This window comes from Toxorhynchites rutilus, chromosome 2, assembly GCF_029784135.1.
Source record: "Toxorhynchites rutilus septentrionalis strain SRP chromosome 2, ASM2978413v1, whole genome shotgun sequence".
Classification (NCBI taxonomy): domain Eukaryota; kingdom Metazoa; phylum Arthropoda; class Insecta; order Diptera; family Culicidae; genus Toxorhynchites; species Toxorhynchites rutilus.
Window position 1 is genome coordinate 84,389,170 of NC_073745.1, and position 17,405 is coordinate 84,406,574.

General features: G+C 39.5%; 1 protein-coding gene and 1 non-coding gene across 12 annotated transcripts in view; one reads left to right on the forward strand and one right to left on the reverse strand.

Moving 5' to 3' along the window:
• LOC129771622 (protein lava lamp-like) overlaps positions 1-17,405 on the forward strand; it is a 146,820-nt gene that overhangs the window by 105,899 nt on the left and 23,516 nt on the right. For all 11 annotated transcript variants that reach the window (XM_055775457.1, XM_055775456.1, XM_055775458.1 and 8 more), the window contains 3 exons: positions 5,723-6,203; positions 6,267-6,448; positions 6,507-9,072. In XM_055775457.1, coding sequence (XP_055631432.1) covers positions 5,723-6,203; positions 6,267-6,448; positions 6,507-9,072 — 3,229 coding nt within the window. The remainder of the gene's footprint in view (positions 1-5,722; positions 6,204-6,266; positions 6,449-6,506; positions 9,073-17,405) is intronic.
• Positions 16,963-17,097, reverse strand: LOC129772312 (U4 spliceosomal RNA). The gene has a single exon (XR_008742595.1). It is a non-coding gene; the product is annotated as a U4 spliceosomal RNA (small nuclear RNA).

The window sequence follows — 17,405 nt, forward strand, 5'->3', positions numbered from 1 at the left end:
TATGTATAGCATATCAAAAAATTTCCGAGCAAAAATACTTATTAACGTTAACTTTATTTCATAAAAACGTGACCTGTTTTCTGATTTGGCATCCTTAATGAAAGACGTAGTCCTACGTCAAAATTTCGAATTATTGATTGGATTAGGTTACGCATTTCGTAAGCTACATACCACATCTATCAGATATGAAAAATCACGCGTACAGCAGAAATAATGTATCGAAATTGTTTGAATGAAAAAACGCTGATTGAAAGTGGAAATGAATTTTTCAGGTGAAAGAACGCACTTTTATATCTTTTTATTATATAAATAAAAATGAGTCGCCAAATGTGTTGGTAAGATACACTGTGCAAATGTACATTGCAACACAGTGCAATCGAAACTCGAGAAAGAAATAATCCGATTCGAGCTGTCTTCATTTTATTATATTTTCTGTACCAAACATGTATTCCATGTAACGGAGAAACATGTTTTATGCAAGTGATTGAAGAGTCTTAAACGAGAATTGTGTCTGACAATAATGTTATATTATAATAACGAGTTTTGGTAGAAGTACTAGGAAATTAACCGTAAAAGCAAATTGTAAATGGTCAATTAGAAGATCAATCAATGAAGAGTTCTTCGATTGGACCCATGAACGTTCGCTTAGTAAAAAAAAGAGAATGTTTTGAGGCATTGATAACAAAAAAGTCCATTTTGGGCGGGAGAAGTTTGCCGGGTCAGCTAGTACGTATATTAAATCTGTCGTTAGTTCTAGTGTTGAATGAATAGACTCTGTTATCAATCGAAAGTGAATGTGCTAATTCTATTGACTTTGACGATGGGATCACACAATTTGCTGGTGTTAATTCGAGACGCGTGAAGACTTTGTGACTTCGTGTTCGTATTATCAAATATTAAAGTTCTCAGTTTGGTAAATATGATTCTTCATTAAAAACAAAAACTTGATAACAAGAGTTTTATTAGAGGTTTTGAAACCCAAACCATCCGCTCGTGTGTCACCCGGTTACGCTACGCCACTGCACCCACGATAGGTTTACCTGCTTGAAAGTCCATCTCAGTGAAGATGTTTAGATGCATGTCATAGGCTGTCAGTGAAAGTTCTATAAATATTGTGCTTGTTCGGGCCAACCTCAGTTTCTATTTTTCTACTGTGTTGAATTTTCCGCTACAGAATGCATCTTTAGAATATGTAAGAAGCAAGCATAGTGTAGAGCAGAATCAATGAAGGAAATATTAAATAGGACGTACGTCATCGGGTTTCATACAGTGGAGATTGTACGACTTTTTTTTGCATTTTGAAATAGAAAACGGTGATAGGGGACAAATATATAATCGCCTGGAGCCGCACTGTGTGTATTACCAGAAGAATATTGCGATGCACACACTCAGTGTTGTATTTTATATTTATTTTTGGTTGAAAGAAGCATCTGTGAATTCAGCAGTGTGTTTGAATTTATTGGCATAATGATGTTGTTTTGAGTTATAGAGGTTCGCGCTCCTCACTCAATGAATGAATTTATTTATCGGCCCTTGTTATTGCTATCAAATATTTGTATCGAACAGTTTTATTACTAAATTTCTTTAATGTTCGCTCTCGCTGGCAATAATTTCGAAGTCCTATGTTTACAATGCGGTCGTGTCTTGGACATCACCCTTGTTTATTTACTTTTTTTTTACGGCCCGCGACACCATGACTAACACGTGTCTGTGGCACATATGGAAAAAAGGCTGAGTACCGTTGATCTATAGCTATAGATCTCCCTAATGTGAACGTGCCATAAGGCATGAAATATTGTGTTGATCTTGTTTAAAAAGAATCAATTGTAAGGCAGAATCATGAAATCGATGAACCACCAAGAATTGATAGATTTGCGGATTCTGTGATAGGAATTTGTTCTAGGCTGGTGACATCACTTCTAATATCAAATGGTGTATGTCATCGTTTAAAAGCATCGGTCGGTCGCTCAAGTTTTGGTTTTTGGAAACAAATATTCTCAAATATTATAACTCAATCATAAATGAAGTTTCCAAGAATGACAAACATATGCGTACCTGATAAAGTCCAGTAAGTCCGTATCATTTGACTTGAGAGAGATTCAACTGCATTTTCAAACATTTGTTCAGATATGTTCAAGTTGGTCAAACTGCCTGAAACTTGCTAGCGTTATGTCAATGATTAAAACCGATATTTCTACAAATTCCGACAAACTGATTTCAACACAATCTCCATTTTTTTAATGAAAACAAACATCTATTCAAGCTCGAATGCTGATTCATGCGTGGATGCAGCACTACCACCGTTAGAACTAAACTTGATGATGCACTAATTGATGAAATCGATTGTAAAATAATTGTTAGTACACCTTTTCCAGCTCCGAAGAACGTAGTTCATCGGATCTGGATCGGATCGGGAACATGCCATCCATAGCAATTGTTCTTTCAGGCTAATTAATTTTCATTGAAATCTAGATACATGATTTTTCCATCTTAAAGAGAAGTAATCCTCATTTATTATGACACTGAAAGAGGAAAACACAAATTGGACGCAAACCTATCGTGGGTGCAGTGGCGTAGCGTAACCGGGTGACACACGAGCGGATGGTCTGGGTTTCAAAACCTCTAATAAAACCCTTGTTATCAAGTCTTTGTTTTTAATGAAGAATCTTATTTACCAAACTGAGAACTTTAATATTTGATAATACGAACACGAAGTCACGAAGTCTTCACGCGTCTCGAATTAACACCAGCAAATTGTGTGATCCCATCGTCAAAGTCAATAGAATTAGCACATTCACTTTCGATTGATAACAGAGTATATTCATTCAACACTAGAACTAACGACAGATTTTTTATACGTACTAGCAGACCCGGTATATTTATTGATTTTTGTGATTTCGAAGCAGTTTTGAACTATTGAATCATGTTGTTGGGTCAATAAATAACCAGCGTTACTTATCTTTCGAATGTAGTGAATGACATACATAATTTTTTCAACCGACAAAAAGATATTAACGCTGGGTTCGTGACATCAGCATTATGAAATACTGCTGTTTGAGACCTGGAGCGAGACGACTTGAATGATGATGAAGTTTTGAATTATAAAGGCTTCGAAATTCATCAGTTCATTCGAAAAATCATATCTAGCATTGAAAAAGACCATTTTGGAAAACTAAACTAAACACTCGAGAAAGATCATTTCGAAAACCTAGCTGTCGTCTGGTCGCTGACTTGATGACTGATGAATTGTGAATACTGTAATTTGTAATCGCGAATTGCTTTTTTATCTATATATATAAAAATGGATTTCTGTCTGTCTGTCTGTCTGTCTGATTCTTATGGACTCGGAAACTACTGAACCGATCAACATGAAAATTGGTATGTAGGGGTTTTTGGGGCCGGCGAAGGTTTTCGTGATAGTTTGAGACCCCTCCAGACAAACGAAACACAAACTTCTGCATAACTCGAGGTTTTTGGGTATGAGAAATGTTTCTATAATGGTATGACACCCCTCCCTCCTCTGGAATGAAGAGGGGGTCCCATAAAAATATTACACATATTTCAATCAAAAATATTCCAACCAAACATGACAATTGAAAATTTTCGGAATATTTTGAAGGAAAAAGGGAAAATTCAGAAAATTAAATTCCCATATGTTCTACAATTAACATAGTGACAAGTGCTGTTAGTCCATTTGATGTTTGCGTTAGCGAAATTGATCTTTGTTCGAAACTGGAAATGGAATTTAATGTGATGAAACGCACTCCTATATCTTCTTCTATCTATACCAATACAAGGATCGCCGGATGTATTGATAAGAGCAGAACTCGAGGAAGCAATTGTCCGATTCAGGGCTGTCTTTATTCTGTCATATTTCCTGTATAAAACAGTTATTCCATGTAACGGAGAAACATGTTATTGGCAAGTGATTGAAAAATCTTGAACGAGAATTATGTCTCAAAATAAAATGAAAATAATGATGATTTTTGTTAGAAATACTAGGAATGTCATAGTAAAAGGTAAATTCAACGGGGTCGAATAGATTATCAATCAATGAAAAGTTCTGCGATTGGACCCATGAACTTGCTCATAGTAAGAAAACGTGAATGTTTGAAGCTATTGATAACAAAAAACAAATTTTGGGCGGGACGAAGTTTGCCGGGTCAGCTAGTACTAAATAAATAGAATACGGCGTAGCTTTGAATGCAATATTTTCTCTATCCACATTGTTCATAGAACGAATCTGCATTTCCATTTGGAGCGACCGATTTACGTTTGAGGAAAATATTTTCAAAAAGGCCTGGTTAAAACAATTTTTCATCGAAATCAATGTACAGTCAGAAGTGCAATGAAGTACATCAGAATCATTTACTTCTATTTTTGCATCAGAAACACCGTGATAATTGGGTAATTTGGCATCAATTCATAATAGGGATTACATTACCGTGTCAAAATTTCAATAACCGGTTATTCGGTAATGAAAATTCCATTACCGGTAAAACCGGTGAATTATCGGTAAAAAAATACTTTAAAATAAACCATTTTCTTGAAGAAATGGCTTTTATTGATAATGATTAGTTTCTAAAAACATTTTGCAAGTTTTTGTTACTTAGTTTGTTGGTTAAAGTAATACTTAAGGACACAGAGAATGTTAATTTTATCGTCTTCTAATCTTGATCGGGTTATAGTTATGAAACACTGGAATTTCAGTTTTTTTTTATTGTTCCTCGTCTGAACACAACAATAAAGTTCAAATGGCCATTCTTATAAAAAAGGATAGTTACTATATCCTACACTATATACTTCCATTCAACCGACTTCTTATACAGTCAACTCTCCCTAACTCGATGTTCTGTATCTCGATATTTTCCCTAACTCGATGGATTTCATGGCACCTTTGATTGATTTTACAAGCATTCTTCTCTCCATAACTCAATACCTCCCTAACTCGATGGTCCCTTGGATATCGAGTTAGGGAGAATTGACTGTATATCTCTTTAAACTTAGAAAAATGAGTGGTTCTATAATTGTAAAACGCAGTGTATAACTATTATGAATAGCAAAAATTCAGCCATATGTAAACGCTGGTGAGTTTCTCACTGGTGAGAAATCACTATAGTTGGAGGCAGTTCTACTTCAGGTAAATAAATTCATCGAAAATATGAATATATTCATTATTTAAGTTCGCGCTAGTGTAAACGGTTGATGCGATTTCTATAAATCTCATCATAGTTCTTCACATGAATATATCACTAGTCTAAACCCACCGTTACGGATTTTATAGAGAAAGGATTATGTCGCTGTTGGTGTGAATCATCATTTCAAATGACACTGTGGCATAAGAAAATTTGACTCTTTGGTCATAAAAAACTTAACTCGAAAACATGTTTGTTTTCATGATTAGTTAATTGATTCAGGTAGAAGCTACCCATACAAGAATGTATTACCTTGTCAAAGAATGGAAGAAAGATTGGAAAAATACCATTGGAGCTCAGAGTGAGGTGTGAACAGAGATGACTGAGATCTGTGTGAATACTTCACGAAACACTTCCTTCGAAAACGAAATTCATTCAATTCCTACGGCACCCAGTGGCTACCGAACTTGCTAGTAATTCATTGGTCAGAATGAAACCAGTAATGACAACGGAAACAATTGTGAAAGAACAGAACTATTAACATAGAATAAAAACGCCGAATTTAAAATCTCGCCCCCCATTTGCAGCTCTGCGATGGAGACCAGCTCGCCGGACGGGCTGATGGGTTCCCGCCAGCATCTGGACTCCTCGGAGTCGGACGGTTCGCTTGGTCGCACCAACCTGCGCTTCATCCGCAAGAGCCTGGAGAACACGCTGGCCGTCGCGTACTCGAAGAATTTCATCGACAATGACACCATCGAGACGGAGTATCCACGCAACCTGGACGACAACATCGAGATCCTCAGCCGTGAGGCGGAGAACCTGGCGATGCAGTTCAAACCCTCCGAGGAGAAACTGGTACAGTATGGGCCCATCTTTGATCTGGAAAAGTTCGAGGAGCAGCGCAAGCAGCAGAAAAAGGAGGACGACGAGGACGAAGCGATTGGTATATCGCCATGCGGTCGGTTTCTGAAGTATGACAAGGAGGTTGGGCGGGGATCGTTCAAGACGGTTTACCGGGGGTTGGATACCCAGACCGGGGTGGCTGTGGCTTGGTGCGAATTATTGGTGAGTTTTTCTTGTTTGTTCGTTTTTCAGCAGAATATTACCAGCTTTAATCGTGATCTCTAGGATAAGAAAGTAAACCGAGTGGAGAGGGCTCGATTCCGCGAGGAAGCGGAGATGTTGAAAAAGCTTCAGCATCCAAATATTGTGCGTTTCTACAATTACTGGGAGTCGCCACCAATTGCGGGAAATAAAAAGAAAAATATTGTTCTTGTCACGGAATTGATGCTGTCTGGTACCCTTAAATCGTAAGTTTGTGCTCATTCTAAACAATTCTAGATTTTTACAAAACATTTCCCCCCACAGCTATTTGCGTCGCTTCAAGAAGATCAACCCGAAAGTGCTCAAGTCCTGGTGCCGACAGATCCTGAAGGGGCTCCATTTCCTACACTCGCGCGCACCGCCCATCATCCATCGTGATCTCAAATGTGATAATATATTTATAACCGGAACCACGGGAAGCGTCAAGATTGGCGATCTTGGGTTGGCCACGCTAAAAAATCGCAGCTTCGCCAAGTCGGTGATCGGCACGCCGGAGTTTATGGCACCGGAGATGTACGAGGAGCACTACGACGAGGCGGTCGATGTGTACGCGTTTGGGATGTGCATGCTGGAGATGGCCACCAGCGAGTATCCGTACAACGAGTGCAACACGCCGGCGCAGATCTACAAGAAGGTTACGTCCGGCATCAAGCCGGCCAGCTTGGAGAAAGTTGAGAATCCGGAAGTGCGGGAGATTATCGAGCGATGTATTCATGACAAGAAGGAGGGCAGGCCAACGTGCAAGGAACTGCTGAACTGTGAGTTCTTCTGCGAAGATATCGGGGTGCGGCTGGAACCCATTTCGAAGGACAGTTTCATTTTAAATCCGGACAACACTCGGATGGAGTTCAGGCTGAGGATCATGGACCCGAAGAAGAGAGTGAACAAACACAAGGAGAACGAAGCGATCCAGTTTGATTTCGATACACGAATGGACGAGGCGGACGAGATTGCCAGTGACATGTATAAGAGTGGGATTTTGATGGAAGAGGACTCGAAAACGGTTGCGAAAATTCTAAAGGTGCAAATTCAGACAATGTTGAAGGAAAAGGAAGAGCGGGCGAGACAGGTTCAGTTGGAAAAGGAAACGGAGGCGCTACAAAAGCAAGCAATGCTGGCTCAGCAACTTTACGCAAGTCAGCAGAGTCAAATTGAGGTCGAAGGGCAACCAATGGAATTGCACGTTCCACAGATGGTTCAGCAGCAAGGTGTTCCCATTCCCCAAACGCAGCAGCAGCAACAACAACAGCCACAAGCTTTCTATCAGGCCGCATCGCTGCCCACTTCGCAGGCGCAGCATATTATTTTCCAACAACAACTATCCGCACCTGTTGGAAATGATCAAATCATGGCAGGCTACCAAAACCAAGCCGGCGGTCAGTTTATAAACCAACAAGCCCAACAACATCAGTTCCTTAACCAAATGCCTCAAATCCCACCCCAAATGCAGCAACAACCCGTTGTCCAAGCCGTTCAACAGCAACAAGCACCACAGCAAGTATTCATCGATCCCCAACAGCAGCAACAGTATCTGCAACAAATGCAGCAACAACAAATTCTGATTCAGCAAATGCAGCAGCAGCAACAACAGCAACAACAGCAACAACAGCAACAACAGCAACAACAGCAGCCACAAATGACTATTCAACAACAAAACACCGTGCAGTATGTAAATCAACTTTCACAGCAACAGCAACAAGTCATACAACAACAGTTGCTCCAACAACAATTACTCCAACAACAACAACAGCTTCAGCAATCTGCTGCTATTCACGAGCAATATCCTACTCTGGAACAACAACTGCAGGCAGTTCTACCTATTCAGCATCATCCCCAACCACAACAACAACAGCAGCAGCAGCAACCGATTATTCAAAATCAACAACACTTCCAGCAGCAGCAACCCCAAATGGTTAATGGCCAGACCCTACAGACAGCTCAACTCCAGCAGCAACACCAACAGATACATCTTCAACAACAAATTCAAGACCAAATGCAACATCAACAACATCATAGTATGCCAAATCAATCAATTAACGTTATCCAAAATGGACCCCAGACTGTACTAAACCATCAGCAGATCAATAATTCTCAACCCCAACAGCAGCAGTTCGTTGCACAGCAAATAGTTAATCATATGCCGCAACAGGCCCCGATTCAGCAGCAAGTAGTTCAGAGTGCACCACAACCAATTCCGCAATCCCAAGTAGTTCAACAACAGCTTCAGCAACAGCAACAACAACAACAACTACAGCAGCAACTTCAACAGCAACAAATTCAACAGCAGCAGCAGCAGGCGCAACAACAGTTGCTACAACAACAGCAACAACAGCAGCAGCAGCAACAACAACAATTACTACAACAACAATTGCAACAGCAACAACAACAACAGCAGCAGCTACAGCAACAACAGCAGTTGATTCAGCCAGCCCCAATCGAGAACCATATTCCCGAACAACAGCTCCGGTCAGATTCCCTGCCTAATGCCACCACCACCACCTCCTCGGAAATGTCCCAACAAGCCCACATTTCATCCCAATCTCAACCGGCTTCGGCTCCCAGTACCCCTGCTCCCGTCCCCCAACAGCAACAACAGGAACAGCAAGGGGTGGTACCTCCCCCGGGACAGCAGGCCGCCATTCCCAAGCGGCTAACGAACGAGGCAAGCAAGAAGCGCCGCAATTATCGCTCAACCGAGCGCAACCCGAAACTGCAGGTGCTGGGCTTCGAGAACAACATCGTTGAGTGCGAGATGGAGAACCGTCCGAAGACGATCACGTTCAAGTTCGACGCCAACAATGTGAATCCGGTCGAAGTGGCCCAGGATTTGGTAAGTTAGTCAGAATGTATTTATGGAAACATATAATCTTGATATGGCCTTTGGCGTTTATCTTTTAAGAAACATTTGTTTGATAAACATAGCATTTATTACCTAGATATAATTCTTAGAATGAACGCGAATGGTCACGGAACGGCCATTTCCATTTTAGATCGGATTCTTGTTGAAGGAATGCTTTGTCTAAATGTTTTCTGTTCGAGAGCGCTCTTTTTCTAATTTTAAAATCACTTATGATTTGCTTTTTGGTGGAAAGGTCATGTGAAGCTCCTTGGAATGTTTCAATTTTGCTAATTTACTCCGTGCAGTTCGAGAAAGATATTATGAATTTTCCGGAAAGATGTCTGTTCTTCTGCTTTAGTGATGCAAGCCTTGTTATTAGTTATTAATTTAGCAGATGTTTCTTTGCGTAATCCCATCAGTCAATACGGTTAATTGCTCATTCAGCTATTCCATGTCAAATCGATATAGTAATTCTCAGATTTTCGTAAAAAGTGATAGTATCGTTCTTTATCGCAAACTATTAGACCAGTATTTTTTTAAATTTTCATTAGGGTAATTTTCCATTTTAGAGTGGTCCGCATTTTTGCAAAAAATGACTTTAAAAATTCATAAGTTTCGAACCATTGAACCGAGTCAGACGTTCGACATATTAAATTAAAGCCAATTAGCTGGTCTTTTTTGGAAAAAATACTACAGTTGTTCGCGCCATGCGCAAAACGTGTTCTGACATGTCAGGACAATATAAATTGAAACCTCCATTTGTCTACAATACACATTTTCCGATCATCACCCGAAGCAATTATTGTCTATTCCATTCCATCGCATCACCTAGTCACGTGCGAGAGCGAGATGAATGTAGCAGCAACATAACAACGAACAGCACCCGATCGAGCCGAGCGAAGCCGACAGGACAAAAACCCCACCAACTTTCTGACAAATGCAAAGGGAACGCAGAACAGATCATCCATCTTTGCCAGTTTTTTCCTTACCATCAACGTGGAAGTGACTTACCAAGTGATGCGTAATTAGTGAAATAAAGAGAAAATTTGGACTATAACCTCTTGTGTTTTTAACTTCCACAGTGTGCTTAGCCAGAACCATTCCAACCGCAGTTAGCCCGGTTTATGCGCTAACATTTGGTCCTTCGAACCGGATTGGCTTCTGCTAACCTGTGGAATAAAATTCATTCACAAGTGTTTTGACGTGAAGTGAATTAGTTGAAAAAACATTGCGTAGCAATTGATCAACATATGTGACATCCTCTTGTGGTAGTGTTTCTGCGTGAAACTACCCTTCATTCGAGAAAAAAGGTGTTTTGCGTGAAGTGAATAAGTTGAAAGAACATTGCGTAGCAGTTGATCAACTTATTTAAAAATGTCCTGTGGTAGTGCTTCTGCGTGAAGCTGCCAAACGACGTTTAGGAATAGAGGTGTCGAAAGAACATTGCGTTGCAATTGATCGATATCCTTTTGCAATTAGTTTTTGTGAATCTGTGAAAAATATTGTACCAGTAAGCGTCCCTCGTGGCTTAGACAACGTGAGTTTTTGTGAAAAAGAACATTTGTGGTTCTTTAACGTGAAGAACAGTGTTACACGATTACCAAACTATACGCAACCGTGAAAATGACGACGCAACATTCCCCAATCAAGACCACCAGTGCTGAAGGCTCTAAAACAGTGCCGATAATTACAGAGAGTGCGGATGATTCTGCAAGTTTTAAAGGTTTTGCTGAATGGGAGGTTGCTATTGATTCTGGCAGCCAAAGGCTATTATCGTCTCTATTTCGTCAACGTGACCAAGTGAATCAGAAGATTGTCCGTGTTCAGAATGCGCTTATGGCTGCAGGGAACCAAGTCAGTATGGCGCAGCTGAAAACGTTCACTAAAAATATCGATGCGGCATACTCGGAGTTCAGCGGTTTCCACAGCAAGGTAATGGCTATTATTCCCGATGAAGCGATTGATATTCAAGAAGAAATCTACAGTGATTTTGAGAACCGTTTCAATTTAGTGTCAACCACTATCGAGGAGCTTCTGCAAGCTCATGTCACAGATCCAGGTGGTCTGCAGAACCCCACAGGTAGGAATCAGCCTCCAGTGATAATTCATCAACAAGCACTCCGTGTTCCCTTGCCAACATTTGATGGCCAATACCGAAATTGGCCTAAATTCAAGGCTATGTTTCAGGATCTTATGAGTACCTCCACCGAATCAAATGCTATAAAGTTGTACCATTTGGAAAAGGCTCTGATTGGTGATGCCAGTGGTGTCATCGATGCGTCCACCATCAGAGATAATAATTACGAGCATGCGTGGCGCATTCTAGAAAATAGATTCGATAACAAACGCCTCATAGTAGATACACATATCCAGAGTATCACGAATCTCAATCATATGACCAGGAAATCATCCAAAGAATTGCGAGATCTCATCGACGAATGTACGCGTCATGTCGAAGGTCTGCGCTTCATGGGTCAGGAACTTCTCGGTATCTCAGAACTTCTTGTTGTTAATATTTTGACTTCCGCACTAGATAGAGATACGCGTGAAAGCTGGGAGAAAACTTTAAACAAAGAAGAACTGCCCAACTATAAAAATACAATTGGTTTCCTGCAAAATCATTATTTAATTTTGGAAAGATGTGAAGCTACATCTTTCGTACCCATCGATAAGCCGATGCAGCAGAAATTTTCGATGCCGTTAAAGGACATAAGATCATCCAACGCAGCTACATCGCCATCTGGAGTCGCATGTGATTTGTGCTCTGAAATACATCTCAATTATAAGTGTCCAGTACTTAGAAAAATGAGTATCCACGAGAGAATTGCAAAGGTAAAATCGATATATGCTTGCTATAATTGTCTGCGCAAAGGCCATCATGTTCATGCATGTTCATCCGAACGAACGTGCAGCAAATGTTCCAAAAAACACCATACCTTACTTCACCTGGACCAATTCACTACTCCACCCCTTTCTGTGCACCAACCGATCTCATATCCTGAAAATATCGATATATCACTAGAACCGGAATCACAGTTCAACCAAGTAAATACTTTTTGTTTCAGCATCTCGAAGGTGACAAAGCAAGCTTTACTTCTGACGGCTACTGTAAACATTCTCGACAGATATGGTAACCCCCATATGCATAGAGCATTACTGGATTCTGGTTCGCAGGTCAACTTCCTGACCGAATCTGTAGCGAGAACTCTTGATCTAACTATGCATCCTACCAATATTCCTGTTGTTGGTATCGGGGGCTCCAAAACTGTCATTAATAAAAGGACATGTGTAACAGTTAAATCTAACTACAGCAACTTCAAAAAAGAGATGGAATGTCTTATTGCAGCTCGTGTGACTGGATCGGTGCCATCTGCAAAGATCGATGTTACCAACTGGGGTATTCCATCTGGATTGCAACTGGCTGATCCAAGCTTCGATACTCCCGATGGAATAGACTTATTAATCGGAGCTGAATTTTTCTTCGATGTAATAATGCAGGGAAAATTTCGCCTTCGTGATGATCTACCATTACTACAAGAGACTGTGTTTGGATGGGTGGTCACAGGTGCCTACAACAACAGCCAGCAACAACCTGAAATACATTCGAACGTGGTAACTGAAGATCTTGAAAATCAAGAAGTTGAAGAGCACTTCCAGCGAACACATCGTGAAACCGGGAAATTCGTTGTGCACCTTCCATTCAGAGAAACTGTAAGCGATACAAGCAGCAACCGAGCTCTAACGGAAGTGAAAGATCGAGAACCCTACACTACATTCGATGAATCTTCTGTGTATCGATCAGTTCGAACGCTCGGAATATTGTGGGATCCCATTCCTGATAGCTTCTGGTTTGAAGTTCCTAATGCCCGTGATGTCCGTTATGACAAGCTTGTCACTAACAGGTACATTTTGTCAAAAATCGCTAGATTGTTTGATCCGTTAGGACTTGTTTCTCCTATACTGGTCCTTGCTGAAACACTGATGCAGCACACCTCCAAAATTGATTGGGAAGACAAATTTGATACTAACTTGCTTCGAGAATGGATTATGTTTCGAGACTCATTTCCGGAGATTAATGAACTCCACATGCCTACATGCATAGTTGAACGAAACTCCACTCGTATAGGGTTTGCCGATGCTTCGAATGAGGTATATGAGTCAATAACTCCAGCCCATCTTCATCCTAAAAAACCGTTGGGACCAGTACCTAGACCTTCTTATTTAGACATCCAATCAAATCGTTGGCAATATCTCATCCTGTTACGGGACCATTCTTGGAAGCGATGGTCCACGGAATATTCCTCCAAACTACAAACTCGCTTAAAATGCTTGATGAAACGTCCACACATACAGCCGAGCATGATAGTCATCATAGCTGAAGACAACACACGTGTCCAAACATAGATGTTGGGAAAAATCATAGCTGTATACCCAGATAATGAAACAGTAGTTGAAGTAGCAGATGTAAAAACTGCATCCGGAGTGTTTCGCCGTGTAACAAGCAAATTATTTCATCTTTCTATTCTGGACAACGAGTAATTACAAATAAATGAAGAGAAGGACTAGTCACATTTCGCCCCGGGAGAATGTTCGCGCCACGCGCAGCGAGCGCAAAACGTGTTCTGACATGTCAGGACGATATAAATTGAAACCTCCATTTGTCTACAATACACATTTTCCGATCATCACCCGAAGCAATTATTGTCTATTCCATTCCATCGCATCACCTAGTCACGTGCGAGAGCGAGATGAATGTAGCAGCAACATAACAACGAACAGCACCCGATCGAGCCGAGCGAAGCCGACAGGACAAAAACCCCACCAACTTTCTGACAAATGCAAAGGGAACGCAGAACAGATCATCCATCTTTGCCAGTTTTTTCCTTACCATCAACGTGGAAGTGACTTACCAAGTGATGCGTAATTAGTGAAATAAAGAGAAAATTTGGACTATAACCTCTTGTGTTTTTAACTTCCACAGTGTGCTTAGCCAGAACCATTCCAACCGCAGTTAGCCCGGTTTATGCGCTAACAACAGTTGCAGAAAATTTGGATTATGTTTTTGTTATTATTGATTGTATTTGTTTGCTATAGGTTTCATGGTCTCGGGACCAAGAGCGCTATATTTTTTTATATTTTTTTTGGAAAGCTGAGGATTTTTTAACATAACATATCTCGAAACCAGGGAATCATTTTTCCTTTTTTTCCCAAAAATGACTTTTTTCACTTTTTTACTTTTGAACTACTGGACCGATTCAGATGATCGATGTATAAAATTAAAGTTAAAAAAATAACACACTTGCCAATTAATTGGTTTATAGTCACATACATCCAGTCTAGTCGCATAGAAATATTGAACGAAAACTGAAAACATGTCAACTTTGAAAAATCGTAACTCATAAACGAAAAAAAACCCTTCCCTGGTTTCGAGATATGTTATGTGAAAAATCCTCAGCTTTCCAGAAAAGAAAATAAAAAAATAAATAAATATAAAAAATATAGCGCCTTTGGTCCCGAGGCCATGAAAACTATAGAAAATAAATACAATCGTTAATAACGAAAACATAATTTAAATTTTCTCCAACTGCGGTATTTTTCCAAACAAGACCAGCTAATTGGCTTTAAAGGAGTGTTCTAGTCTAGAAATTTGAAAAAAATCATTTTTTTCTTCATATTTCTGTAGTTTAGGCATCTAAGAATATACCCTAGGAAGGACTTATCCTATTATTTACCGAGTTCGAGCCATTTTAGTTATGCGGTATGTAACCTGGTACGGCCATAACAATGAACTTCAAACTCGTTTTTCTCGAAACACGTTTTTTCAAACTGGTGTACACGATATCTCAAGTTCTATTGAACCGATTCATGTCGAATTTATATGGGTACAATCTACAGGCATTCTCTATCGCGTGAACATCTAAAAAATAATATTTCTAAATTTTACTATTTTAAAAAAAATCGGGAAACGTAAGAAAAAACGTTTTAAACCGCATTTTGTTTTTCAAACGGCCGCCATTTTGTCAAAAAATATGTTTTTGACTTGTCCGAGGTTCATGCGATAGCGGCATCTTTACTGATTCAGAATCTGTTAAATTTTTCTGTTTCAGATAACCAGAAGGGCTGGAATCGTGTACGCCATGGCACAACTTTTTTTGAGGCCTCTCACTTCATCAACTCTTAACTATTCTAGTTATGAATATTTTTTCTCCGTTCAATTTAAAACGTAAAAAGATAGATGAACAAATAATGATATAATGGATAGTAAAAATATTCTTTGTTTTATTTTTACGGAGCTCGGAAAAACATCCGGAATTCGTGTCTCTACACTAGAATACCCCCTTAATTTAATATGTCGAACGTCTGAATTGGTCCAGTGGTTCGAGTGTTTTTGAAAAAAAGTCATTTTTGGAAAAAATGCAAAAAAATGGATTTTTCGGACCACCTTAAAATGGAAATGATCACCCTAACAAAAAATAAAAAAATACGGGTCTAATAATTTGCGATAAATTACAAAACTACCACTTTTGACGAAAATCTGAGAACCACTATATCGGTTTGGCATGGAATTACTGCATTATGAGTGGGTAAATGCATGAGTCTTTGAACAACTCTTTTGTGTAGGTGTTTAATTGGACGTAGTTCTGTTATGGTGAAGAGCTGTCCACGTTGTTTGATCACCAATTTAGGGTATTCTATTATAACAATGCCATTCTGATTTATTGGGTACCAGCTAACTCGGCGAACTTCGTCTCGCCCGAAATTGATTTTTTGATATGAATACTTCCAAACATTCACGCTTTATCGCTAAGCGAACGCTTTAGTCTAATTAGCTTATATAACTACAGAACAATATTTCATAAAAAATATAATTTATTCCTACGTTACCTCGTCGGTAATTGTCCTTGTCTGAGACAGCGCCTGATGTGGGTCGTGAGAACTACATCGCCAGGTGAGATGTAGCAACGGTACCCTTCGGTATTGAGTGCCTCCTTGTAATGTTTGTAGTTCCTGTTGTGATCTAATCTTAACGGGTACTAAGTTCTGCTTATATACAGTAAACATTCACTAACTGGGCGAAAAGGGAAGACCAGTTTTCGACATTCGCGTTTTAACTGGTCTGGCATGTAAAACGTCAAATTAAACGGAACTTCAATGAATCGTTTGATTCGCGTTGTTCATGTAATTGGATAAATAAAAGGATTCCAATGGAAGTTTCGCATTGAATGCGACAACAGATATGAAATTCAATTTGAGAAAATTATTTCCTTGTAGTTTAATCAATGTTTTAGTCATGCGAAAATAATGTCAATTTTCAATACATTTCAAATTACATTCGAATGCCCCTCACAGCAAATCTTCCATTTGAATATGGCGTCGAATGTTTACGAAATTCTGCTTTTTAACTGGTCCAAGGACCAGTTAAACCAGAACAAATACTGGACTGTAATAGAAAAGGAAGGGAGAATGGGAGTGAGGATAAGAGAAGCGAACTAAATAATAACATTTGCGCTTCTTAGGAAGACATGTACAATAGATCAAACTAATGGTCGCAGTGGTACAATGCTCCTACAGAAGGAAGACGTGTATGGGGAACATAGAATAAGGATCGCGACAGAGGAGGCAATCTGGCGTAGTGGTAACATCCATGCCTCTCACGCTGAAGGTCACGAGTTCAATTCTCACTCCCGACATTCTTCCAAAAATGGAAGTAAAAGTGATGAACCAGCCAGATGAGTTGAAAATCACTATAATACAGATATATAAAAAAAAGGATCGCGACTAGCTAAAATATCACGAACTGGCATGCGTGAGTGTAATTCTCACCCTTTAGTTCGGCATCATCTCAATACACACACAAAAATCTATTTATAATAATATAAAACTATTATCAGAATACAACTGTTGTAAATTCCTTGTAGAAAACATGATACACTATTAAATAGGATTTTTTTCAATTAGCAATAATCGCGCTTCTGTATAACCTCAGTGATTACGGTATCGCCACTGCGCAAAGCTAAATTGGATACTTATTCTAAACGAAAAATTTTATAATCGTTTAAATTTTTATTTATGTGTGTTTTTTTTTGTAATGTGTGTTTATTTCTTTCTTACATTTACATAATCAATTTTGTATTAAGAAGCTAATAAAGAGCAGAATATCTGGCCAAACCACTATTCGATTCATCACTAGTAACTATATTGGCTTACTTATAAAAAATGCTACGCTCTTGCGAACGACCTTCCGGCAGTTAACCGGATCATTCGCCATGGCGGACGAGAACATGCGTGTATGTATATTTTTGAGTTCTTTTTTCATTTTATTT